The 26,924-nt window shown below is 37.6% G+C and overlaps 1 protein-coding gene across 3 annotated transcripts in view; it reads right to left on the reverse strand.

Annotated features, from left to right (window-relative positions):
* Window positions 1-4,650: 4,650 nt before the first annotated feature.
* The window catches only part of AP3S1 (adaptor related protein complex 3 subunit sigma 1), a 45,951-nt gene continuing 23,677 nt past the window's right edge, over window positions 4,651-26,924 (reverse strand). Inside the window, exons 7-8 of one of the 3 annotated variants that reach the window (XR_008435438.1) lie at window positions 6,887-6,967; window positions 4,651-4,755 (exon numbers count right to left, since the gene is read on the reverse strand). Coding sequence is in view for 1 of the 3 variants with exons in the window: in XM_053968852.1 (XP_053824827.1) it covers window positions 22,138-22,266 (129 nt within the window). In the remaining 2 variants the exon portion in view is untranslated. Of the gene's footprint in view, window positions 4,756-6,886; window positions 6,968-20,964; window positions 22,267-26,924 lie in introns of those variants that run through there. The other 2 variants (XM_053968852.1, XM_053968855.1) reach the window with 2 other exon arrangements.

The following is a 26,924-nucleotide window of genomic DNA, read 5'->3' on the forward strand; positions in this document are numbered from 1 at the left end:
ACCTTCATTTTAACATCATGACTGTCCTCATAAAACTGCAAACAAGGTAACTTTTGCCTAACAGCTGTGTTTATTGATATCTCTGTTGCCATGCTGTATCCCTTAGTACCATCACAGAGGGTCCATTCAGGAAGGTTCCCCACTACCCCAGCAGCTCACAGCTCAATGTGACAATGAACCACTGCACAGGGAAGACAGGGCCAAGCTAAAAGTTCTCCTAGGAGAGACATCCTCCACTTCTGCAGCCATCAGTTTTCCTTGCCTGAACTCTCGTTAGAGTGTTGCTTATATATCCAGTACTACACTGGATATATATTGTACACAATATATAAATTGTGAGGAACTCACAATTTTTATCATCCACATATCTATCTAGCAGTTATGAAATAATGATATTCACCAGCAGTTTGAAGAAAATGGGTCACAGACACCAAAATGAGCCTATTGCCTCATTTACCATCTAACCTGCCAGGCATGAATGCCTCACATGCAGAAATCTGGGCACTGGTCATGGCCAGTGGGGGGGGGTTGCCACCCCAACACTTGCCACTGCCATGACTGTTATGCCAAAAAAGAAGCTTTCCTGAAATTAGCAAAGGGGAAAGAGGCCATGTAGTGGGAACTGAGTGACAGATTTGGAACTGGAAAGAAGTGTGGGATGAAGGCATGTAAAAGTATGAATGTTACAGGTAAAAGGACGGTGTCCATGTATCTCTAATTGAGGAATGTCATATATATTGCCAATTAAAAGAGCATAAATTTCTGATAACCCCTTTTTAAAAGTTTGGCATACATGCTGATGTATATGCATCATGCTGCATACACATTATGTGTAATAATGTATATGCACATTATTACTTTTCTGCTGTCTGACACTGAAATAGATCTCAGGATACCTTCACAAAATGCCACAACTTATGCACATGCTTCTTTATTCAAATGAGAAACACTGAACGTAAACATACACAGCTGGTTAGGACAGCTGGTTAGGACAGTTAGAGATTCTCTTATTCTATATTGTAAATTCTGCCAGCAAAGTGATTTTATTTGCAATTACGAAAAAAAGATGCAGACAAGCTGCACAACAACATTTCTGGAATTTTTAAATTAAAAGCAAGAATTCCAGGAATGGTCCAAATAATCAGAGAACTGGAACAACAGAGTTCCAACAGGAGGAGTGGGAAAAAAGAGAGAGGAAATCCTGAATGATCAATCCCTTATTTGCATTACATGTTTAAATGTTTGTAGAAAGACTGTTGCCTCAAAACCAAAAGAGAAATTATTAGAGGTCAAATGTTACAACTTTTACACTGAATGTTTTGTGTAAACATACTTCTCTCTGGTTAATATAGAAAGTTTTTGTGGTTGTTTTCAAAAGTATCTAACCTCTTCTGTGTAAAATTGATTACCACAACAAAATGAATGCAGTATCAGGAAATGGGTAGAGCTATGTAAGCATCTTACCATACAGAAAGGACAAGGCCCTCTAATAGCCCTGGGAATCAGATCTTGACCATACAATTCACTGGAGCCATCTGGTGAAATGAATAAAATCAAATGCACAGCTTGCTGAGGTCCAGAAAAACAGGTAAGCACCAAATAACCAGTAAGAGAGACTCTAAGTAGTAAAGTAATACTAGGAGTTTGCATCCAGCATGCTTTTTTTTATTCTCCTTTAACCTTTTTTACTCTCCTTTAAAACATTTTCATGGTTTTTTATTCTCCTTTGAATTTTTTTTTATTCTATTGTTTCTTTACTTACTCTTCAAAAGCCTCTCACAACTGAGGTGGCGTGCTCAAGGCTGTATCCTTAGCTTTATTCTTGCCCACTGCAGACAGAAAAGTTCATAGCTGTTAGCTAGCACACCTACCCAGGGAAATCTTGCTAGATGGCAGAGGTAGAATATGTGTGTATCTTGAGCAAAAACCAGGAAACATTAATTTTGGTGAGAAATATTAAAGTGATACTTTTGAGTTAATGTGAAGCAAATCACCGCAAACGTATCAGACTGTATAATTTCCAAGATTATTTAATTTTGAAATGTTTTTTTTAATTGTTCATGTCTTAATTTTATATAGTCATATCATCATTTTTAATATCAGTTATGAAACATTGAACAATTAAATAATGACTACAACTTCCTACCCTCTGTAATTAATTTACTGAAAAAAGTTTAATATATTTATTACTAAAATATCTATAGTACTTCTAATAAAAAACATACAGGAAAATGATAACTTAAAATACATATACTATTAAAAAAAGGCCCAAAAAAATCTAAATTCAGAGTGAAGTATTTAGAATTCAGCAAAGAACCTTCAACTAAAGTGAAAAGAAAAATATGTGGAAATGCTGGAACTTTTCACCAGTTGGATTTTTTGCTGCAGCCAGTTGTGTGTTTTCTGGGCATGTGATATATACACATATACTGAATGTCTCTGTGAGACTTCTGGTACGTCAGCCAATCTTCAGCTCTGTGGAAGGTGAAATTTCATCTTACACATCTCTAGTGACAGCACTGATTTTAAAACTTCCTGTCCTCCTTCAGTCCTTTATTTAATCCTGCCTTCATGCAGCTGTTCACCCTCCTGCGCTGAGCCAATGTTAGGATCTGTGAGAGCAAAGGAAAGAAATATAAACCTCCCCCATCCCCTTGAAGAAGAAATTCAGAGAGTGGAAAAAGAGAAGCAATGATGAAGTGATAATTGCCCCCTTTCCATTCATATTTAATGAATTATTTTCTTCTATAAATCTGTATAAGGATTGTCAATTCCTGTGCAGTATCATTTTCCGAGTGACAATCTAGCATGGTATTCTTCCCAGTTAAAATCTAGATCTTCAAAGGCTAGCAAGCCAGACAAAACTCTGGGTTAGCATAACAAAACTGTTTTTTATCATGAATACTGGAATAAAGCCAAATTACTACAAGTGATATGACTTTGCCTTCTAAACTTTGTGTTTAGACTGCTGAATTAATGAACTAATGACTTGCATGGAGGCTACACCCTCTTCTTGGCAGCACTGGCTGAAGAAAGCACTCATCTTGTTATACTATGATAACAAAGAACGTACTTTTGGAGAAGCAAATTGGAAGGGTACTAAATCATCTTTTTCTGAAACACATCTTACCACATATTACCATTTCTTCTGAGCCCAGAAAAAAAAAAAACTATCCTCCACTTCTAAGGTTTTTGACTAGAAAGTGCAGATGGAATCCCATATGAATTATTGATTCCTAACTCTTACAGAGCTTCCAATGAGTACTTCATGTCAAAGAGGTTTACAAAGTCCTAAGATTTCTAAGGCAAAGGTACTAAACTTAGAAGAGTTCTCCTCAGACTCTTTCTCAAACAAAGAAACATAGTATAAGGGTAAAATGGATGGGCGCTTATTTTTCAATTGAAGTCACTGTAAGAGAAAAAAAACTTTATCCAATGCAGATATAAGAGAGAATGGAAAATATAAACCATCTGCATGTGAAAAAAATGCAAAGGATTTATGCAATGGTTGGGAAGGCTTCTGCACAATATCCAAGCCATAACAACCTTTTGTTTTTGATCGAGAGACAGGATATACTGAAAGAGCCACAGACTCCTTGCCAGCACATGGTGAGAAAAACAGAGTAGTTGGCAGAGGCACAATGCTGACTTTAACATGTGTTTGGAGACACTTGCTCCCACACCTATTCATTTTAGCCTTTTATCACTTTAGAATTTTCATGTTAGGCTGTTTAACAGAGAAACCTTTACCCTAGTCTTTGATTTGTTGCCTTTAAATAAGCTGGCTGCATGCCCAAACTTCTCAGAAAGATCATACAGTATATACTGCCTAGAAGCATCCAAAAAGGCCTGTCCTTTGGCTCTCTACATATTAAATTGTTGTTCCTTACAATGGACAGCACAGGGCAGATGAAGATTCAGAAAACACCTGAAAATTGGTCCACTAAAATGCCTGATGAACCTCATCAGGTTCATTCAACTGTAATACCAGTGTCCTGGTTCAGGGCAAATCTGGGAGAGAATCCCCAGAGGGGTTCCTCTAGAAAGCAGATTCAATTGGCCCTTCCCCCCAGCCGGTTCGGGAAAAAATACCTCCTTGGAGAAAAGTGGAAAAAACTGTTTATTAAACAATAAAACCTGAACAATATTAAACAATGAAACTTCTTGCCGCTTTAAAAGAGAGACAAACTCAGAAAAATCCCCCCCTGCCCAGGCTGCAGCTCGGCTCACTCAGTCTCTTATCAGTCCCTCTGCCGCTGGAAATGCCGCAGCCCAGGCCCGGCCCTCTGGGCCACAGGTGTGAGCTGCCGGTGCTCTTCTGGGTGTTCAGTGCAGAGCAGGTTTGAGCAGGTCCAAAGAAAAGGAAAAGCCACAGTCCAGGGAACTTCTTTGCCTCAGCTAGCTAAAACTAAGTAAAAGCAAAGGAGAGCTCTGTCTCACTGTCTGTCTGTCCACAGACAACACAGTCCAGCAGCAGGAATGTGGAGTGAGTGCAGTTTCTGAAAACAAACTCCATGCTTCTTCTCCCTGCTTTCACTCCTGGAACAAGTCTTAAAGGTGCAAAACTTATTATTCAGCATAAACAGAACAGACGATTGGGGATAAAAGCATCATACAGTCAACCTAGAACACACCAGGAAAGACATAAGGTCTCTTCAGGTTCAGTGATCCTGTGGTTAATTTATCTGGGGTTGACAAGTGAGGGTAAGACCACAATCTTGACATTGCAGAGAAGAAATCATGAGAATAGAGAGCCTTGGGGAGAAAGCACAGACAAAGATTTACATTCTGTTATCATTATTCAGTAACCAATAAAGCCAAACCCATCCAAACACAGCTAAGCTATACAGTTGTAGGGCATGGCTGGTTTCACTGGCCAGCAACGCTTTTCTATGCTCAGAGGTCAAGGAAAAGCAGAGATACTGTTTGAGGATGTATTGACATGCTCCAGGTCCTATAAAAAACTGAGAAGCAGCACAAGGTTGTTGTCTTGAATTACACTTTCACACCTCCTACACTGCATCTGTCTCTGCAACTCATCTCAGGAGCCCCTTTTCACTTCTGCTTTGTCTTGAGGCTTATCTGTCTTAGCCTTGCATGTTTTAATGGATTGCTAAGGCTGAGTCCTTCCAAGTCAGGAGAAGAGAGGCAGGAGACACTTTGGCACAAGCAGTCAGCACAGGCATCTCGGATTGATGAGCAATGTGCAATCCATCATGCATGAATGACAAGACCTAGCAGGAGGCTTTGTAAAGGAGTGATGTCATGTCTGATAAAGTCTGTGCAGCTCTGAAGAGCTTTTTGTGACACAACAGAACCCTTTTCCAGGCAGGTAAGGCAAGGTAACAATGAGTAGGAACAATAACTAAAGGCTACTAACAATTCTGAGAAATAATGAGTAGAAGCAACAGCTAGAGGCTACTAAAACTACAAACTACTACAGGCTACTAAAAAGGCAAAAGGACATAAACAATACACAATGGATTAATTTCTTAAAGACAAATGGACCTTTTGTATTCTGTACAAGAAAGAGAATAAAACAGGGGAGCTGAGGAATAGAAAAAAAATCAGAACTTTCCACCTGCACAAAGTACTAAACTTCGCTGTAGGCATTCAGAGAGTGAATCAAGCATCTCAGTTGAAACAGATAGATGCTTAATTCTCTTTTACAATAAATAGGTAGATAGGTATTGAATTCTCCAGAATTTTTAATCTCTTTGAAAGCAAAAGGCTGTCTATTAAGTAACTTTGTCACCCAAAAGAAGTAAGCAACTGAATCACAAACATATTTTATTAATAACAGCTGTACCAGACATTAGTAAAAGTTATTTTGTGAGCTGCAAGAAAAGCACATATAATTTTGAATCTTTAAGGTTACTTATTTTTATGTTTCCATTACATGGCATTTACTTGTACAGAATAGCATATACTTTCAGATCCAGTTAACACAGCCATTTCCCAAAGTATACAGTCTTTGCTCTTGAGACTTTAATATAATTGCCCTAGCCACATGAAGAAAGCTATCCCAATGTGATCAACATGAAAAGACCTTTGGAGAGTAATCAAGCTACAGCATTGATGCGGATCAATGTGTAATGAAGTTATATCCATTGATGTGGATTATATAAAATTTAACAAGTGAAGTCTTAAATCCTAATAAGAAATAGAGGAAAAGACTTAAACTACTGCCTTATGCGAGGATCCATAGTGAAAGAAAAATTACATATAATGGAATGAAATAAATTCATAAAAGAATCTGGATTAGTATTCATGTAAGGGTTAAAGCACTCTTTTCTCTAGATGGTCTCATGTTAATAACATATGCAATATGCTTATGATATTGTAACTCCATAAGCACAATGTATTAGAATTTTTTAAAAAATTACTTAATATACCTGTGTTTATTTGTTAGAACACAGTTGGCATGGCTAGGTGAAGAAAACAAATATAACTTTCCAAACGCTAACCACATTAATCCAATTCTAAATAATATGTCTTTTGGGAAGTCAGATCTGGTTGCTCTATTAAACAGAGCAAAAACTTTAAGAAGAGAATCTGTAGAGCTCAACTTTTGTTCTTTATACATCACATAATTAAGACTAAGGAAATAAGAGCAGACACTGCATCCATGTACTAATTTATAGATGAACCCTCCAGCTCTACAAGATGAGAGGGCAGCCAGTTGGTTTTTATGCTAAACTGAATTACCCAACTGCAGTAGATTAGTAATTGTTTATTTGTATACCTGAGTTTCCATACTACTATCATTACATGCCATCCAGGTGTCTCAAATAGCTAAAGCTATGCTTATCCATGCTAAGTGGGAGATACATTAATATTATGAGCATATCTAAGGAAGAAAGCTTTTTAAGTTTATCTTTCTCACCTTTGACTTTGTTCATCCATCTCAGCATGTGTGACAAAACCAGACATCTCAAAGATGTCTAATTACCCAGGTGTTCTGTATCTACAGAGAGAAAAAAATGAAATCCAGTATTCTTGCTGAGGGAACTGCTATACACCATTCCCTTTGGCATGGTGTGGCAGGCCATCCATCCCACATGCTTTGGCCGTCCCCTGGGCACCTGGCACTGCCTGGCTCATTAGCTTGTTCTTAACTGTAGCCAGTGTTTGTCCCATCACCTCAGAAACACAGGGGATGGGAAAAGAGACAAGAATATAGAGGCAAGTGGTGAACTGGGAACACAGCAACCACAGCAAGATTTCAAGTTACTGAGATGCACATGTCCTGGGATACTGGAAGGGAAACTGGCTTGGTGTTGCATGAGAGAGTGCATGGTTTTAGAGGAAATCAGGATTCACTAGTTCTGCTGCTCATGGAATAGCTTGTCTTTCCTTCTGGTTTACTTACCAAGTTTCAGCAAGCACATGGAACACTGGTATTCTAACAACAATTTCTGATCTTTTAGGAATTGCATTCTAATACAGGCTCTCTTTTTTTTGAGATTAAATTGTCATGGGATATTGCTGCTTGAAAATAATGCTTGGCTAAAGTTCTCTGGATAAGAATGGGCGATATTCCAGTTCCAGGAAACAATACACGTGTCCTGCTGTATGGAAAGTAGGAAGAAAATACATTTTCAAAATCCAAATAAGGAACGCTTCAGCTAAAAAAAAGTCCCTACATTGCAACATGTAGCTGCTTTCCCACTCCTAAAAAACTCCAGAGAGATTATTCTCCATTTTGCAGACACTCACTTACTTCTATTTAACAGGAAAACTGAGAATATCATACACCTGGTTTGCATTCCTTTTTCAACTGGAATAATTTGTTTTAGATTCACTCATATTAATTTAGAGCTAGAAATATTTACCTTTACCCTCCTCAAAATATAATGTACTCATATGATACTCCAACCAATTTGTTTTGTTTGCCTTCACGACTGTCAGTCGGCTTGGCTAGGGACCAAAATCCAAGTCAGGATGCTCAGTGAACCCTAAAGAGCCCCAAGCCAGTAGGAGCTTCAGAGTATGTAGAACCCTCAAGAATCACCTGTTTTGGTGTCATAGGTGTTAGCACCTTTCCACTGAGTGGTTAACAAGGTTAACTAGACTTCATTATATGCTCAGGAAGACACATCCACCCAGACACTGATTCTTGTGCTTTTTTTAATGTTTAATCCTTGTTTCTTTTCTCAGCATCCCTAGTGATTACCTTTCCATGCATTGTTGCTTGGGTGGATAGACTCTCAGAAGCCAAGCTCTCCAAAACCACTGGAGAAGAAGCTGGGCCATGAAATCCAGGTGGCAGAAATACACTCTAATCCCTTTTTATTGTTTTAAATCTTGTTTGATTATTTTTTTCTGAAGTCTGGAAGACAATCCAAATAAGCAGGTAGATGGAGAGCTGCAATTCCTTATTTTGAGGCAGAGCCTATCATTAGTTCATTCATCTACAGCTGGGCAGATTTTTATATGTGTAAAGAAAGAGATTTTTATCTGTGTAAAGAAAGAACTTTAATTTAGATTGGTTCTCTTTACTGTTCTCTTTACTGTTCTACTGCTATCTAGAAAAAAGAGCACCATAAGCAGAGGTCCAAAGCTATTTCATGAACCTTGGCTTAGGACGGTAGCAGTTAGGTGTTCAAATGCCTTTTAAATATGGCCTAACAGACCTTGTCTTTGCACACACAGCCATGTTGCAAACCATTTAGGAATGCTAGGATTTTGTGGTTTGATTTGGTATGTGGTTTCAAAATGATGCTGAGTTTGTCATTGAGGTTGACCCTGGAGAGACAGACTTGTTTAGGTCACTCTTTGCCAGTCTTTGCTAATTTTAACACTCTTTAGAGGAATTTGTGCAAACTGTAATACCAAAGAGGCTTCCAGAATTACAAAGGTCCCAAAAGAATACAGTAGAATGCAAAAATGCATGAGCAACACTGGCAAATTTGATCACAGGGTTCAGCCCCTCATCCTACTTTCAAGACGCTTCATGAAACTTGCTTAACCCCTTAGTCCCATTAAAAAATACTAAAGTTAAATAAAGCTATCCTGTGTTCAAAGCAAGATCTATCTTCAGTTTCCATTGTTCCTGTCAGAGTTCTATGCACAGTGGTGCAAGGGCATCAAGGAAGCTGGTTTGAACAGTACTGCTTGGCCTCAGAAATGTAAATTGTAGCTTTATTGGTTTCTTTCCCAGTATGCAGCTATACACACTGATTGTTTCCACTAATTCTGAGTGGAGTCGCAAATGAAAAGTTCAACTCTGTTAAAACTAGCGTGACATTTTTGAAAAACATATTCTCTATGGTCAGAGCTCTGGATTTCCTGATCCTGTTTTCTGGTGCTTAAGACTAAGAAAAAACTCCAGATGGTATAAGCCTGGCTTTTAACCTCTCCCTACAACCTTCATAACTTAAATGGGAAGGATATGAAGAATTATATAAAGACATAATGTTTCATATAAATAAATAATGGTAACTGTAAATATGGGCATATTTCTCCGGTATAACACTAACTGCCACCTGAAACAAAGAATTTTCTCCACCTTCTGAAAGTATTAGATTTTTGCTATTGCATAATACAGAAAACAAAAATGTCAATGTCCTATTAGTTTGAGATGTCACATACTGAGAAAAAAATCATCTTTTATAGTGGTTTTGATACAAGGTAGATGAATGTGTTGGATATTGCATGTTTTGAAACAGAAAAAAACTATGCAAAAAAAGGTTCAAATTTCTTGTGGTTGAACCCATGAAGTAAATACAGAACATATTTTTGTTTGTTTGGATCTTGGGAGAACAAACTGTTTTTATGTAGTCATGTTACACTAAAGAAAGCACTGTAATGTATTGCATTTCAGAATCACATATTTATATAATCAGGAATGTACTCACATTCAAAATAATCAGTCTCAATAACAAAACCTGGAAACAATTCTGAAAAGTGAAAACCTGTAAAAACACACCTTTGTTTTCTAAATGCTGACATGCAAAGGAGGAAAAAAACCTATAGGCCTGAAGTAAACCTTCATATCATTAGGATCCAATTGTGAAAAGCTGTTTATCACACATAACTTTCTTACCCAAGTCTGATTCAAAGTGAGTACCTTTGAAACACCCTGTCTTGGTAAACTCCACTAACCTCCTCACAATCTAGCTGCATATCACCTTAAATCCCACACTCGTCTTCACTAGGGAAATGTCTGATAAAAACAAATAACACAATTAACCTTCAGTGAATAGGACTTAACAGATATTTTTCAAGTTTAACTAGTAAGGAAGATGGTGTCTTAAGACAACTACAGGTTAAAATGGGTTAGGAAGAGTGCCTGGAAACTGTTCCAACTTTGAAAATTATTCCTGTGCCATTTAGGGAGAAACCCAAGATGTTTCAAGATTCCCTGCAAAGAAACTGGGAGTGAGAAGTTCAGAGTAGATAGTAACATTTTGTTAATTTGGAACCACTGTTTGATTTCAGGGCTTTAGCTGTCCATGCACCAGGGCTGCTTTGGTAGTTGCTTTGGTTTTAAACAAAAATTGCATGCAGTGAAAACTGTAATTAAAAATTCCTGTCAGCTCAGATTCACTCCTTAACAGCTGTGGTCACAACCCAGCACCTTCTACAAAACTCTAATTTTGAAAAAATTCATAATCTGTTGAATTGATGCCTCTCTCCCCAGATAAGCAGGCTGCTCTGTATTAATTTACAAGTGATTGCATTTGGGAATTGCTATGTGGTAGAGAATTGGGACATTTCTAAATAAACAATGATGTTGAGCACAAAAACACTAGCCTCTGTTTGTTATCCACTGAAACATGAGATGGATCTCAATACTCCTAGAGGAGGAGTAAGTTTAGCTGATTAGTTTTAGGGATACAAATAAACATGATGTGTTTCTAATTACACCAGTGAGTCACAATAGAGTGCTGGTTAATAGGGTAGTTTTGTGCCTGAAGTTCTACAACTGCTTCAAAAAACAGTGTACTTGTCCTTCTTCCTTTCCCCAAGCACAGCTGATTTCTTAGCAGCACTAGTTAATCATCACAGCTGAAAAAGTTTAGGTTACAATCTTAAATCTCCTTTATGTCAGGACATTTATGCTCTCACTACAAAGCTCTACATAAGGCAGTAACACAGCCTTGCTGCTCGTTGTGACAAGTGGTATGACTGAGTGTGGCAGAGCTCAACAAGTGTTCTATTACATTAACAGATCTGAAAACATCCCAGTCACACTTGCTCAGACAACCTCAAACTCAAAAGCATTTAAAAATCTACTTTTTAAGGTTATTCTCATACTCAAAAGGGGCAGACAAGAACATTTTCAAACACAACCCAAACTTTGAAACACACAATCCAGAGATTTAAGTATACTGGCCTTCACAACCTCTCTTTTTTTTTTGTTTTTGTTTTTGTTTTTGTTTGTTTTGTTTTGTTTTGTTTTGTTTTTTGGGTTTTTTTGTATCTTATTACTTCTTAACTACAGGCATGTGACTTTTAAGACTGGAAGCGCACCTTAGACAGCTACAACTCCAGTTTCTTGACTGCTTTACTTTTGTACAATTCTATTCAATAGAAAACAGAGGAAAGAGAAGAGTGGCTACCTAAAATAGAAATTTGATGTTGGTATGTATGTATTTTTTTTGTGGGAGATATTTTGTTGTTTTAAAATGCAGAGAAACCATGATACATTAAGTTTAATTATGACTGTTGTGCTTATTCCTTGGTCACTGTGTACACTGTAGAGTCATCTTGATAAAACTGCCATGTAAATAAGGCTATGGTTTATTCATCTTGGACAAAGTACCTTTTACAGTTATAAAAGGAGTTCCAAAAAGTAGTAGAATAATAAATTACTGCACTTTTATCTGTGTATCTCTCTCTCCACCTGCCTATCTCATCTCCTGCTTAAGCCTCGTCCTGCACACTTAGAAATAACTCCTACACAATTTCAATCCCATTTTCCTGCACAAGCATCAACAATAACTCCTAGAGCCCTAGCCTTGATTCACATTCCTCTCTCTTCTAGTCCCTCCACCCAAACAATTCCATAACCAGAAAGTAAATGCAGTACCATTTTACTCTTAAGTTTATACTAAAACAATGCACTAATAAAAAACCACAACTTTTACGTGTTCATTCCAAGGCTAAGCAGCTGTACAGCACTCATTTGGACCTGTATACTTTGGCAAATATGGTAACATAACTAATGCAAATTCTCTATCATGAATAAAACTGATTTTTTATATATAGATATACACACACACACACACACACATATATATACACACATATATATATGTATGCATATATATGTATGTATATGTATGTATGTATATATTTTATATTACTGTGTTCACAAAATAGAATCAATGTGAGTTTGGTACTAAGATTTCATTTATGATGAAGACATAAAGACATTTGGTTTTAAACAAAAATTGCATGCAGTGAAAACTGTAATTAAAAATTCCTGTCAGCTCAGATTCACTCCTTAACAGCTGTGGTCACAACCCAGCACCTTCTACAAAACTCTAATTTTGAAAAAATTCAAGAGAAGACATTTCAGAGCCCTCCAAAGACAGAATTTCACCAATATTTCTCCCCAGGGGCTTGATGGGATCCATATTGTTCATTCAGTCAAATGGCTCTGCAGCAAAGCCACAGCCCCTCCTGATTTTCTCATCTGGCAGTCCTCTAATGAACTTCACCTTTTGCCAGAGTCTTCCAGTGGCATCTTGATTCCTACTCTCCCATCCTACATTTGTGAGTTGTCTTTCTGGGATTTTTTTCTTCAGAAATTTCTACATATGGCTTCTGTGTGCCTGTCCTCCTTCCCATGACTTTTTCCATCACCTCTCTCTCAAATCGCTTTTCCCAAACTGTGTTTAATTTCTTTTATCTTCTTGCAAAGAAACTCCCTTTTCAGATTCCACTCGCATCCCCAAGTTTTCTATTTCTTTCATCTGAATCCATTAAATTAATGCATTTTGTCAAAACCACTCTTGCCTGATGTCAAGCAAGGAAGTTCAGTGGCCTCTCACACAGAAGCACCAGAGTTGCAGTTCTGTCTCCAGCTAGAGTGAGGAGTCTGCAGCTCCCCATGTGTGCTGTACCCAAGTGAATTAGGAGGTCTTCCCACACACAAAGCTGTGAGCCCAAGCTGTCCATCAGATCACCAATAAACCAGTGCTTCACTCAAACTGCCTCCCCAAACCCCTCATCTGCTAAATCAATAAGAAGAGTAATAATAGTAATGATGACAATGATGATTATAATCCTATCTCTACAAAAACTCCAAGTGAGCCTTTTTTTATATGGAAACTCAGAAGCTAAGAAGGGGGAAAGAGAACAATTTTGCTAAGGCAAAGAATACATATGGTGTAATAATTAACTTGGGAACAGAACAAAATTATAATATATTTGCACTGGCTCTGTGCTGAAACCCTGTATGCTAAATAGGTCTTTGGCCATTAAATGTCACCGGAACTCCCAAACATTTGGGACAGTATTTACATGTAACAAACTAAGTAAGTGAAAAGCCACTTATGTGGCAGTATGTCTTCTGGCAATGGACTATTTTCTTCACTGTTTTTCCTAACTTGAAACACCCTGCATTCAGCCACCCTGCTGCTGTCTAGACACAGCTCTACTTTTGCCGTCCACCCTGGGGTGAATCTGTAGCCTGAAGCCACAGTAGCACATTCTCAGCTCTCTCATACATGCCGTGCATTGAAGAGCTCACGGGAGGCTGCAGTTTCCCCATCCCTTCTAGAAGAATCCAGGCTCCCTGCTAACACACCATATTATCTCCAGCTGATGAAGCTGTTACCAGATGATAAACTGTCTAGACCCGGTGAGCTAACACAATGATTGTTCCCCAAAACCACTGGCCTATAAAACTGCACAATGCCCATTGTGTAAGAAGGAGAACTGGAAGTTCACCAGCCCCAGTGCCCTGCCAACTCAGCCAGGTCACCCGGAACAGTGGGGTCTACAACCAGCAGGGACCACCAGAGAAACCCCCAGACGAATACATGCATAGCAGGGAGGGGAAATATGTTAATGATTTTGTGGAAATGATTATCATATGTATGTTTATTCTGGGACAATCAATCATTATATGTGTAAAATATAGTATAAAAGCAGAAACAATCCTGTACTCAGCATGCATGGATCTTGGAGGAGCTATGTCCCTGTGCATTCACCCAAATAAAGAATGCCTGCTTCTTAATACTACACTTGTGTTAAAGAGTTTTCATTTTACCCATTTTTTGGCAACAAAGATAAAATTTAGAGGATCAGCTTGGGAGGAAGTGACCAAAGCACCTTCGTTTTGAAAACTCACTTAAAACTCTTGCCATCTCCATTAACAATTCTAGCCCTCCCAACATATTCAAACTTTTATTTGGAAATATTTGGATAAAAAATTATGAGGAAGGAATGATGAGTGAGAAGAACAAGGAGAGACAATTGAAAATCCAGAAGTGTGTCCTCCTGCGAACAGGTATGACTGTCACAGCACACACTGAACAGTGAGTGGATGATAGACACCATTACAGTCAAACTCAGAAAAGAATTTCTAAATACAACTCTGAAGTATGAAACAAACTGTAATTTTCACTCTTGATTTTGATCAAAAGTCTCTGTCTTCCTTATATTCTTACAAATAGAAATATCTGAAAACTTGAAAAACATGGATGCCAAGCAAACTTAATGACTCCGGAATGTTATTCATTCTTCTGGGGGGCAGGAGAGAAACTTTTTTAAAAGGAAACATCACTTGGGAATCCTAGTCTTGGCACTGAAATTGACATACACTCTGAAGGAATCCTTTTAGGCTGTCATTTATTTAATAGGTAGCACAGGTAGAAGTGGGCTAGGGGGAAAGGGAGACTGGAGAACTCATCTGTTAATACTACATACCTTGAATATTCACCCCAACAGCAGCCCTATCATTGTTTTGCATCAGCAAGTGCACAAACATGGTGTAAGTACTTTCTTATGTTCACAAATGCTGCTATTACTATGTAGAACTTACTAAGAAACAGCAAGTTTTCCCTTTTCTCTCATTTAAATCCATTTGTTTTCTATTCATCTTTGTTAGTGCTTCCTCATCACTCATGCTGCCTTTAGATAAATGGTTGTCAGAAAAGCAAAATTAGATCAACCAGCAACTGTCAGCTGGTTCAGCAGTTTAAAGCTTGCTGCTTTGTCTTTAGCCAAAAAAGACCTGGGTTTGCAATGGCTATTTTCTCTCCCTCCTTCTCTCTCTCTCTCTCTCTCTCTCTCTCTCTCTCTCTCTCTTAACCCAATAAATGATTTATCAATTACATCACACTTTTGTTCTCAGAGTATAAAATGGCCTCTTTAGCTCCTTCTTCTTTTACAACCTTAATCACACTCATTTTTCTTATAGCTTTTGGGCAGCATCCTTTCCAAGCTGCTCTGCAAACTACCAGTTCCTTATTGCCCAAGCCCTTTCTTTGGTATTTGCCTCCTGGGAAACCTAAGTGAGATTTAGCGAGAAGCCTTTCACCATACATACTTATGAAAGAATGAATTTAAAGTAATGACTTCATGCATGATACAACATCTTATTGACCTACTACCCTCTCACATCATCTTCCCTCATCCTAGTACTATTGCCTTGGAATTGGTTGGGACAGATTTCATTTTCTTCATAGCAGCATGTATGGTGCTATGTTTTGGATTTGTAACCAACCAGCACAGATAGCACTCCCATTTCAGGTATTGCAGGGTCAAGCAAGGCCTTTTCTGACACCACCCCACTCCAAGCAGGTTGGCAGTGCACAGGAAGCTGGGAGGCGACACAGCTGGGACAGCTGTTAACCTGTGTTGTGCTAATTCAGAATACTTGGGTAAATATTTTTGGATAATTATTGGATATTGGATAAGTATATTGGATAAGTACATTACTAAGTATTTTAGTAAACTGAGACCAAACTAAAGGAACATTATAGTGACATTAAACTACTTACATGGGCTGTAACAGATTCGTAAGAACTGAAATTTCCAAGACCAAGGAGGCCCATTTAATAGAGTAATACTTGAAAGCTTTTGCAATTTGTTGCATTAATGCCATGAGGGAAAGGATGAGCACTATTTCTTACCTTCCTTCTGATTTCCTGTGTGACTTTAAATTGTAAAATACTCTCTCTGCTCCCACCTGCCATTTTTTTTCCTGCAGATCATCTCTGTGAAAGTACCTCTTGCTGAAGACCTGGATTAAGCCTTCTGTGTAGCCTCATAGCCCCCAGAACAACTGTAGCACCTCATCAGGCTTCCTCAGACCATCAGTTCTATACTGCAGTCTCAAGTTACCCTCTGGCAAAAGGCTTTCATACTAACTTTCATTTTCCATTCTTTGCCTGCACTATGGTTCCAGCATGAAGGTCCACAGAAGGGCTTGTCTCTAACCAACCTTTACCTGCCCTTGATTTTAAAGTAGCAAGGGAAACCTCAGCCAGGTTGCAGATGTCTGTATTAACACAGTTCTATATAGAAACATATTCACAGAATCACTGAATGGTTGGGATTGAATATTAAACGTCACATAGTTCCAACGCCCCTGCCATGGACAGGGACAAATTTCACTAAAGCAGGTTGCTCAGAGCTCTTTCCATCTTGGCATTACACACTTACAGGGGTGGGGCATCCACAACTTCTGTGGGCAACCTGTTTTACTGCCTCACCACCCAGACAGTAAAGAATGCTTCCCTAACATGTAAACTCAACTCACTGTCTCTCAGTTTGAATTTATATTTTACATGTTGCCAGCACAATCACATCTTGAATGACTGCTCAACACCTTGAGGAGGGACAGCAGGCAGGATATGCTCTGCTGGACTTGGCTGTAGTACCCATCTTGAAAACACACAAAAGACAGACAAACAGACACAGACAGGGCTCCCTGTGGAAACAGACTTTGTATGAGAGGCAGACAAGCTATGACACATGATATGTCACAGTGTCTCAGGAAAGGAAAGAAATTATGAGTTCTGTTCTATATCCCAAACAGTTCTCACATTAAATAAAACAGGACCTCACTCAGGAATGGGATGGCTGTTTGAATTGTGAAAGATTTTTGCTATTCTGACACGTATCAGCAGAGCAAATTATTGCAGTGACTATTTCAAATGCACAGTCCATTTCAGTTTTGCTTCTCTCTTCTACAGACTGCTGGGCCAAACTTATTCAGATGGCCCTTTAGAGGGAAGATGTGGGTGCCACACACTGTGGCTACATCAGTGAAGTTTCTCAGGTGCACACAGAGAGTGCTGGTCACACAGGTATCCTACCATGCACACACGTCATGCAGTTACCCAGCACACATCCCAACCTGTGACATTCAACTCATGTTCCACAGCAACTCTACTGGCCAAATCCTAACAATCTTATGAGAAGAAGCTCTATGGATTTATCTGTGAAAACTAACAAAAAACAAGGAGGCTACAGAGAGGTGTCTATCTAAGCAGCTCACAGCTGTCGTTACAGGCCTGTGCTTATACGCAGCTCTGGTAACAAGCTTATAGTCCTGTTCAGAAAGAATCTGGAGGGATTTGCTCCATTCCTCCAGCAGCCCTTCTGGCTGGTTGTACAGCAGAGCCAGCACAGAAAGGGATACCCAAAGTCTGTGTGTGCTGCTGAGGCTCAGAAAAGCCCAACTGGGCAGGAAAGCAGTTGAATATGTCACACAAGTGTGCCTGTCAGTCTGCCTCATGGGATGGATACTGGATCAAATCCAATATCCCTAGGATTCCAATCATGGGTATATTTACTCTGTGCAAAGAGAGGGTGTCTTGACCTGTGGTTGCTTCCAGGTCACACTGCACTCCTACTGTGCCACAAAACCAAAACCAGCACACAAGAGATCTGGCTGCCAAGCTAACATTGCAGAGTAACTACCTCTGTGTTCTTGCCCATAGAATGAAAGCAATAACTGAATATTTTGGGGTAACCACTCAACACCAAAAATTGCAAGGACAGATCATTTTCCTCAATGGAAAAAGATTTATGATTTGTTATGGTAATTGTTAACAGCAAATAACAAAACAGTACTTTTTGTGAAATTAATTGTTCACCTTCAGTCAGGTTTTGGCAGTACTTGGTTGCTTTCCTTGTTTCTCCTAAAAGTTATGAATATTCTGTGCAGAAGTTGAGAAATATATTTTCTGCAAGACCTAGCCTCTGTTTTTCTTTAACAGTTATAAGCAGACAATTCCTTCGGTGTGCCCTGCATATGCTATAATTCTGTATCAAGGAGTTTTATGACATAACCCTTAGAACTGTAGCAAGTTCTCATTTGACTACCATAGGCCTAAGTAAAACTCAGGACTAATTTTAGCATTTTTTTGAAATGTGCTGCTAGAAAGAAAAGGTCAAATGAGCTCACAGGAAGGCAGCAGCAATTTGAATTTTTGGCTTGAACTTGTTTCTCCTTGCAACAAACGACACTTTCCTCCACCCATCCATGTCAAGCAGAATGAATCTCAGCAGCAACAGCTGTTAAAGAGGAGGAATTCTGTATACAATTGTAATGTAAAATTTTCCCTTTTCCCTGCAATATATTCAAAACAGTGGTGTCCAGGGAGGAGAGAAGAACACAATGACACAGCATGTTCACTGTCTGTGCTGCCGATACCACAGACAGCATTCTCTGCCAATATGAGATACTTACCTTTTAACAAAAGAAAAGCCAAATGTTTTTTCAGCAGTACTTACTGCCCCTGCCCCAGTAGGAAAACTAGCTGCTCTGTTCCAGGTCTATGGAGGCAGACGATAATGCCCACTCATCCTACTGAAATACTATCCTTTCTGCCCTATTTGTTTAGAAGAATCCATTTTGCAGTTCTAAGAGAGGACTGGAGTTAGGAAAAATGGTTTTCAGTGATTCATTTACACATGCTGGTACCCTTAACAATACCACTTAAAAGGCAGGCCCTATGGATTTGGAGAATGTCAAATTAGTTGCCTGTCTTCTGCAGGTGACATGACGATGACTCAAGATGACCTTTTCTCCTTTTTAACAATGTGCAAAAGACTTATGTTATATTGACATTCATATACACAAACACCTATATCTGCTAAGGGTAGGTTTTTCTGTTATAAAAGCATTAAAAACATTTCAATTCATAATCAAGAGCTTAATCATTCAGATTCCACATTTTGTTTCCATTTTAAATCCTAAGCAGTGGTTGACAGGAAACTGATGAAATAGGAGAAAGAATTCAAAAGGCACATCATTCTCATGAAGGTGAAGAACAAAAGCAGATCAATATTGTGGCAAGCCTATGAATATCTGAATATGACACAAGGTAAGCCTTAGAAGGTAAAAGATACTATTTCTATAATTTCTATTAAACAAGTATCCCCTCTTCCCAGCAGTGTGTAACAACATGGTAAGAGGACAGTACCTCCCCAGGCAAAGTAAAGATATTCCTCTGGCAAAGGGGTGGCAAGCAGACAGGTTCAGCTACCCAACATGGTCATAGCATCAGCGTTTGTTTTAGGGGAAGTGCTACCATTGAGTCTCTTCTATGGATGAGAATTTGTCATTGAAAGGAGTGCAATTTTACTGTGAAAAATCTGATTAAGTGTTTCTTTCCATCTAAAGATCTTCTGAATAAGGAAGCACCAGCTCTGAGCTACAGCCTCACATTAAGTATTTGCTGGCTAGTCACAGAGAAGCTTCATGAAAAGCCTGGTGTCAGTAGAGGAGCTGTCCAGAGAAAAAGTCTTTTGGCAGAAGACACATCAGGTCAGAAAAAAGCAGCACAGACAACAGTTATAAAACCCATAAAACTAAACCAACAGAATTTAGAATAGCCATATAATTGTTAAAAGCGAAGAACATAGTGAACCTAGATCACTAAAATGAAAGACAGGCTGGCTATTGACAGGTAAGTAGTTATCTGAAATATGCTTCATGTCAAGAGGCATCTCAGACATACTTTCTATTGGGTGTTTCATCCAAAGAAAGACAGAAAATATTTCTCTGCAAGGAATGAAAATTTTTTTTAACTACATAAGCTTACAAATCTGAAAAAAGAAATAGAGGGAAGAAAGTGAGACAAAATTAGAGGACTCAGAAGAATTTCTGAAATTTTGAGCTGCTTTAACAAATAGCCCAAAGAACATTCTGTAGGTCAGAGTACCAAATGTTTCAAAATGTCCTATTCCTCCAGTGGCAAGAGAACTAACCATATCATAACAGGGGCAACAATGATGAAAGCTTTCAACATCTTTACTTTCAATGTCACATGTGCCAAGCATTAAGAAGATAAACAAAAGTAGGCAAAAGCCGGTGAAATGGTGAGTTTCAGTTTTGTACTAAGATGTCCAATTCAGGACTACTGAGGAATACCTCACAAGGGTGGGGGGGGGTGTGGAAATGGCCCCATGGTTTACTCTCTCAATTTATTTGGTCAAAATGATAAAGAGGCACTTAATTAAATTCCATCTGAAATTTTTGGAAGCCTCAAACTAAGAAAGCTCACTTGGAAGAATAAATATTCTTTTCGAGAGCTTGGGAGAGAGCCATTCTGTTTTCAAAAGCATTTTTTAAATGGTGTATATCAGTCGATGTTTACTAAATGTAATACAAAGAATATACATGAAGTTGTTGTTCTCCCCCTACCCCCACCCTAAGAAATACATTAAAATTCCTTGGATCATATCAGATTTTCTACGTCAGAAGTAATTTCTCTTTTTTTCTCTTTCAAATGCTCCCAAACGATGTTAGTTACTGTTGATCAAACAGAAAATGTGATGTGTTTCAGAGCTTATCCTACAGACTATGTCTTAATATTCAACTGAAAGGAATACAATACTGAATTTACATCACATCCAAATTCCTGAAGCAATGCAGGACCTCTCAGACTAGCCCTGAAATGTGTGGTTCTTGATACAGTATTATTGCATTTTCATATACAGTATGAACTAAATACTTCTTTGGAGAAAAAAAAAAAGGCTTTGCAGGAGTTCTTAAATATCCCAATTATATTTTTATTATTCATTAAAATAGACTTGTACATCACACAGAGGTTAAGAGCATGATTATAAAAAACAATCACTATCCCCCTTTTATGTTTTTTAAATCACAGAAGAGTTTAAGAGCTGAGCAACTTACACAGAGGTGATAGCACTTAGATTTCTCTGAGATCTTGACAATACTATGTGTCTCATAAATCTAATTCTCAAAGTAGAGAATCACAAATGTCATCAGGCACAGAGGCCCTATTAAAGTATCCCCCGTTATCTTTCCAGAGTGCCTTTCTTTATCACATTATTTGATAGACTCTCATGTACAGGTTTGAGCTGCCCAAATATAGTGTCCTCAGCCCATTCTGTGCTTCTCACAACATACGGCAATGACAGGGCCCATTTTCCCCAAAACAAAGTCAGACCATCAGTGAAAGTCTATCAGATTGTATAAGTAGCTACATGTATATGTAAACAAAAGTAATCAGATCTTCGGTAAAGGTGGTTTTTTCCTTCAGTAAAATAATGAACAGCTTTTGTGACAAATGTAAAGAGCCAGTATGTTCAGCACAATACCCCTGTGTAAGCCCTTCAGAGATTAAACTACATCATCAATGCCTGCTACAACAGTATTTATATATAGTCAATTGGCTCCATGAATAGGAAATAACATTGTTTATTGCAAACAGTAGACTTCAAAAAACAGGTATTTCAAAGTCCAGTTATGATTTTATTTAAACAAAACATGAGTTAAAAGTTTTCATGCAGATTTTGCACTTAAGTCTTAAATAATCATGACAAACAGAAGTAGTTAAAGAACACACTAATTGTAGACTTTGGTGAATATACAAAAAACCTCAGCATTATAGGTTATACAAAGTAAAGAACACCTTAAATACTTCCCCAAAATACTGCAGCAGCTGAGACACAGTGATATGCCTTGCAAGGGCATAGGAATGTAATTTAGAAATCACATGGGAACTACCCCTTTCCTTTAATTTCACAAACAAGACAAAAGCAACATTCAACTCCACACTCTGATTTTTCAGATTATGTCTATGCAGTACCTTGAGTTTTAACCAAACAGTAAAAGTTAGACATGTTTATTTACTAAACAATTATGCAATAAATCTCTATTACATTTCTTCCTTGGTATTACCCGGAGTAGCCATGTTATTTAAAAGTGGGCAGGTTTGGTACTTTTATACTGATGTCACCAATATTAATATTTCTTGGGATCTCTGGCAGATTCATATTCTTTACAGCTGAAACAGCCCGGGCTGGAGCTCCTGCTAAACCAGCCTGTATATAAAGTGAGGAAAAATGCAAGTCAGGCAAAGTCAGTTACAAGAAGATTCACCAGAAATCTACACAGACAACTAACTTTTCAAGTATTTCCACGGTTACACAATTAGAAAGACCACATGGTAATTGTGTTTGGAATGAAATGGGTTACTTGGAAATATTAAACCAGAAAGAGAAAACAGTTCACATATTCCTTTTTATATGGTAAAACATGTAATGTCAACTGGATGGAAAAGTATGAGAGGAAGGAACAGGAGGCTTATCCAAGCACGTGTAATGTGCACATTACAGAACAGACAGTCTCTAGGTGTTGGGTGTCCAGTGTGCTGCCTTTGCTCTTACCTATTCTAAAAGTTCAAGTGGTTCACACTTGACTAGCATCGATTACAGGTTCAGAATAAGCAACCTCAAAGTAACAGCGTGCTGAATGTCAGTCAAGTCAATGAACAAACACATACAAAACGCACACACACATACACGTGTGTGTATATATATGCACATACAAAAATACATATATATGTACACACAAAGGTATTCCAAAGAGGCTTAGACTAAGATGAAAACGATAAACACCTTGCATTTGTGGTTGATGAAGAGCATGCAGACTCCAGACAAACTAGAATAACCTGTTGTCCTACAGTAACTAATTTTACACTAACATATCTGCATCCCCTTGAGCATTACACAACAACACAGTTATGCTAAATTAAACTATTAAATTAAATAGCAACTATTTTTTATTAAAGTTCTCTACTGCATGCAGTGCCTTTGCATACAAAACTAGAGCCTTTCTGTATAAACATGCAAGTTTTACAATAGAGAATTACTGACTTCCATTTAGTTATCCTTTTAGTTAAAGTAGCTGCCAAGTTTGCACACTGAAGTATATTATGAAATGCTAACAATTTGCAGCTCAGACACCTGAAGCCATACCAAAAATCATCTTCCCCTATTGCTTCTGAAAACACCTATTCAAAACCTTGCTATTTTAAGGACAAATAAAACAATACTGGTAAGTGTTTCTACTATATTTGAAGTTGTGAAAAAACCATACTATTCATTTTAAGTATGGAAATGTTTCTCCTAAAAGTTTAGATTCTCTATGTTAATTTAGAATCTGCAGTGTGGTTTTACTTCAGGCTTCCCACAAAAGTGTAAAAATAATTTTTATTTTTGCAAGGAAGATTTTTGTAAGAAGGGCTCTTATTAGCAGAAAAAGACATAATATTCCAAATTCTCTGAATATATAAAAATAATTAACCTTTACTTTGATGTTTTAAAAGTAAGATTAAAAATATTCACAAACAATAAAAATCACAGTGATTTTCAGAATGACTAGTTTTAGAGTGTGGCATCTTGCAAGTCCAGTAAAAAGGAACAATCCACAAGAAACAAAGCAAGATGCTAGGAATTGGTTTTAAAAAAGACTAAACCAGTAGAAATGGAAGATCTTTAATTTTAGGTTTGTCAAAGAATGAAGAAACCAGTCCATTTGCATACAAAGTATTTCTGAACAAGAAATACAGCAAAATGAAAGAAGAAAAACCTTGAGAAGGTTGTGTCATATTTGGTTATTAAAAAGTGTTGGTACATGATTTCCACTCAAAATATAACCTTTTGAGAATCTTGATTTTCACTGAAATTCACTGCAAGTGCAGGGTAAAATTACTGAGGCATACGTACACCTGACTTCCACGGTGTCCACATGGTCTACTGCACAAAAGGAGACAGACACCCCACACACTTGTCAGACAACAACTCTACTTTTTGAAGGCTATGAAAAAAAGTATTTTCTCCCTTTTACTACTCTCTTGTAAGAAATAAAGTCAAGTTAACATAAGATTTTCACTTAAAATCCTACCTACTGTTCTTCCTTCTCCCCTTAAAAACATAACACAAGTCAAAATAAAACCAATTGAAATTTCTGATTCTGAACTAACCCTTTATGTGGAAAGGCTAAAGCATCATAAATCCCTAGATTTTATTCATGGGATGATTCCCAGAAGAAGAAACAGAGACCAGAAAGTTATATGTCATCTATTAACAATATCTTCCTTGTCAAACCCTCCTATGTGAAACATGCCAAAGTTGGGAAAAGCATGTGGGGGCAGAGAAGATAGCTCAGAAAACTGCATCTCTGATGTCATCAAATTTGCTCTCATTTTGGCCCTGACATAACCCAAATTATTAGTTCTTAGAAATACAGACTAAGTAAAACTCAAAAGGTGCAAAAAAGTACTTTGAAACTCTCTTTTTCCTTCATTTTCCTTAGGTCATTCACTTCACTACTGTTCTTTCAATAGCAGTATTTTCTTAAAGGGGAAAACCTTTAAGGAAAGGAAATCCAGGAAAACCTGGACCTAACACTAGCAGTATTAAGAAATGAAAGTATCCAAAATCTGCATCCCTGAATCTGCAGTAAGTTAAAGGCGCAGTATTAGGCATTGCAATTTCTTTCTATTTATTAAAAAACAGTGCAGAAGGCATGAAGATGCCCAACACTGTCCTGTTAGATCTGAGAACTTGGAAATACTAATTTTAAATCAAGAGGTAACTTCCAGTGAAATCTTATTGGATAAAACAGTAAATACTTTTAATCCTCTGAATTCTATTTGCAGTAATGGAAGAAAAATTCACTAAGCAAAATGGGGCAGTGTAAACTGTTTTCCACAGAGAAGATGAAAATACTAATTAAAAGCAATGATTATACAATCTATAACTGAAACAATGGGAAACCAGAAAAATATAGTAAGTAATGGCATGGTAGCACATGGCTGGCAATTCAAAGGAGAGGTGCCTTCTGGGTGACTTGGATGGAGATTCTTTACCCTAATTTAATGGAAGTTATTTATTCTTAATGAACAAATAACATTTTTAGTATAACTGGTTATTATTTTTACCTGCCTTCTACTATCCTCTTTATACAGACTTACAGTCCCTGCCTCCCGCCCCAATGGCATAGGATACAATGGAGACACAATTGAGAATTATTAAAAATACCACAATTGACACGATCACTGCCCTTCCACCCCCCTACACAGTCATAACTTCCAACAGTCATGTTTCATGAGGACCATTCTGGATCAAGATCAGTGAAGATCCCTGACAAAACTGCTGTGATTGTTAGATTACCTCATTTCTTGACAGTGAGATTATCTTTCACTATCAGATGCTGGAGTAGAGATTTTCAAACTATTACATTCTCTTCTCCTGGAATTCTCTGTATTAAGTGAATTTGTACAATAGTGGATACATAAAATGCATAGTAGAATGCTATTTAGCACAATTAATGTTCACCCTATCAAGCACAATACAGTTACACAGCATTTCTAAGAGAGAGCAAACAGCTCATAAAAAATGTCTAATGGATAAAATGACTGAAAAGCACTTGAACTCCCAAGCTGGATAACAAATACAATTCAAATGATTCTATGTAGTCCTTCCGTTTCTTTTACTGGAAGTGAACTGTATTTATAAACACAAAGGTACAACAGGTAAGCACTTTCAGCCCCATGTGCTTTTGAGGCATCTTCTAGAGACACCTGATTAATACAGCTTCCACTGTAACACTGAACTCAACAAACGTCACCTGCCTTTGTTATCATGTAATTCAGCAGGTAAGTTGGTGATGTGCAAAGAGAAAACTGCTCCACTTGAAAAAACAAAACATGTAGCAAGCTTCAAACGTGCAGTGAGTGATGAATTGTCTGTCACAGCAAGCAAATGACTGAAGCAAGTGAAACTAAAAATTCTTAAGATATAATTAATGCAATTTCAGAAAGACAGGATGAATTGCATACGGTTCGTATAACAATAAGCCAATACAACATAGTTTTGCTGCAGCTCCTTTGTACTCTCAATTTCATTTGCTGTTGAAGGATATGCTTTAGTGTTGACAAGCTGCATATTAAAATTTTAGGCCTCATTATTGCAAAAAAACTGCTTGTAAACATGTTCATATACTTTTAAAGAGCAATACCATATAAACAAAAGAAGACCCTATTTCATAGATTGAAATAGACACATTTAATAACAGGATTTTTACTCTACTGGTCCTAATCTACCAAGTAAGAAACTTAAGCTGTCATTAATTTACTTAGGTCATTATTAATCACCATAGGAATCAATTTTCTTTGTTCTTATCATCATCCTTTCTTAGAATGCCCAAATGGTAACTTCATATCAAAGAGATCCCAGCAACCTTGTTTTACTCTAAAAGAAATTCAGACCATTTGGGTAAAGTATTGCACATCACAAACATTGTTAATATGCATATACAAATAAAAATGTTCCAACTGTTATCCCAAATAACTCTACACAGAGCTAGCTAGCACTAAAATAAATATATAAAAAAACACAGCCTACTGGAAAACAAAATAATGAAGGCTAACACTGCAAAAGAAGCCACCCTTTTCCAGATACTTCAGAGGTACTAGGACCTCTCTGCTGCTGGTGTTTCATAGCAATGCTTCTTTTCAGAACAAGTATGACTTCAAAGCAGCGGGGATATGAAATCATGAAAGGATGTGATACATAATATAAAGGAATGATCATGTCCCCTGCTCATGAAGTTAAATAAATGAATGTAATTAGAGAAAAACCAAAATGAAGTCTGCAAGTATATCAAAATGAGGCCAAACAGATAAGAAGACTTA

This window comes from Vidua chalybeata, chromosome Z, assembly GCF_026979565.1.
Source record: "Vidua chalybeata isolate OUT-0048 chromosome Z, bVidCha1 merged haplotype, whole genome shotgun sequence".
In the NCBI taxonomy this organism is placed as follows: domain Eukaryota; kingdom Metazoa; phylum Chordata; class Aves; order Passeriformes; family Viduidae; genus Vidua; species Vidua chalybeata.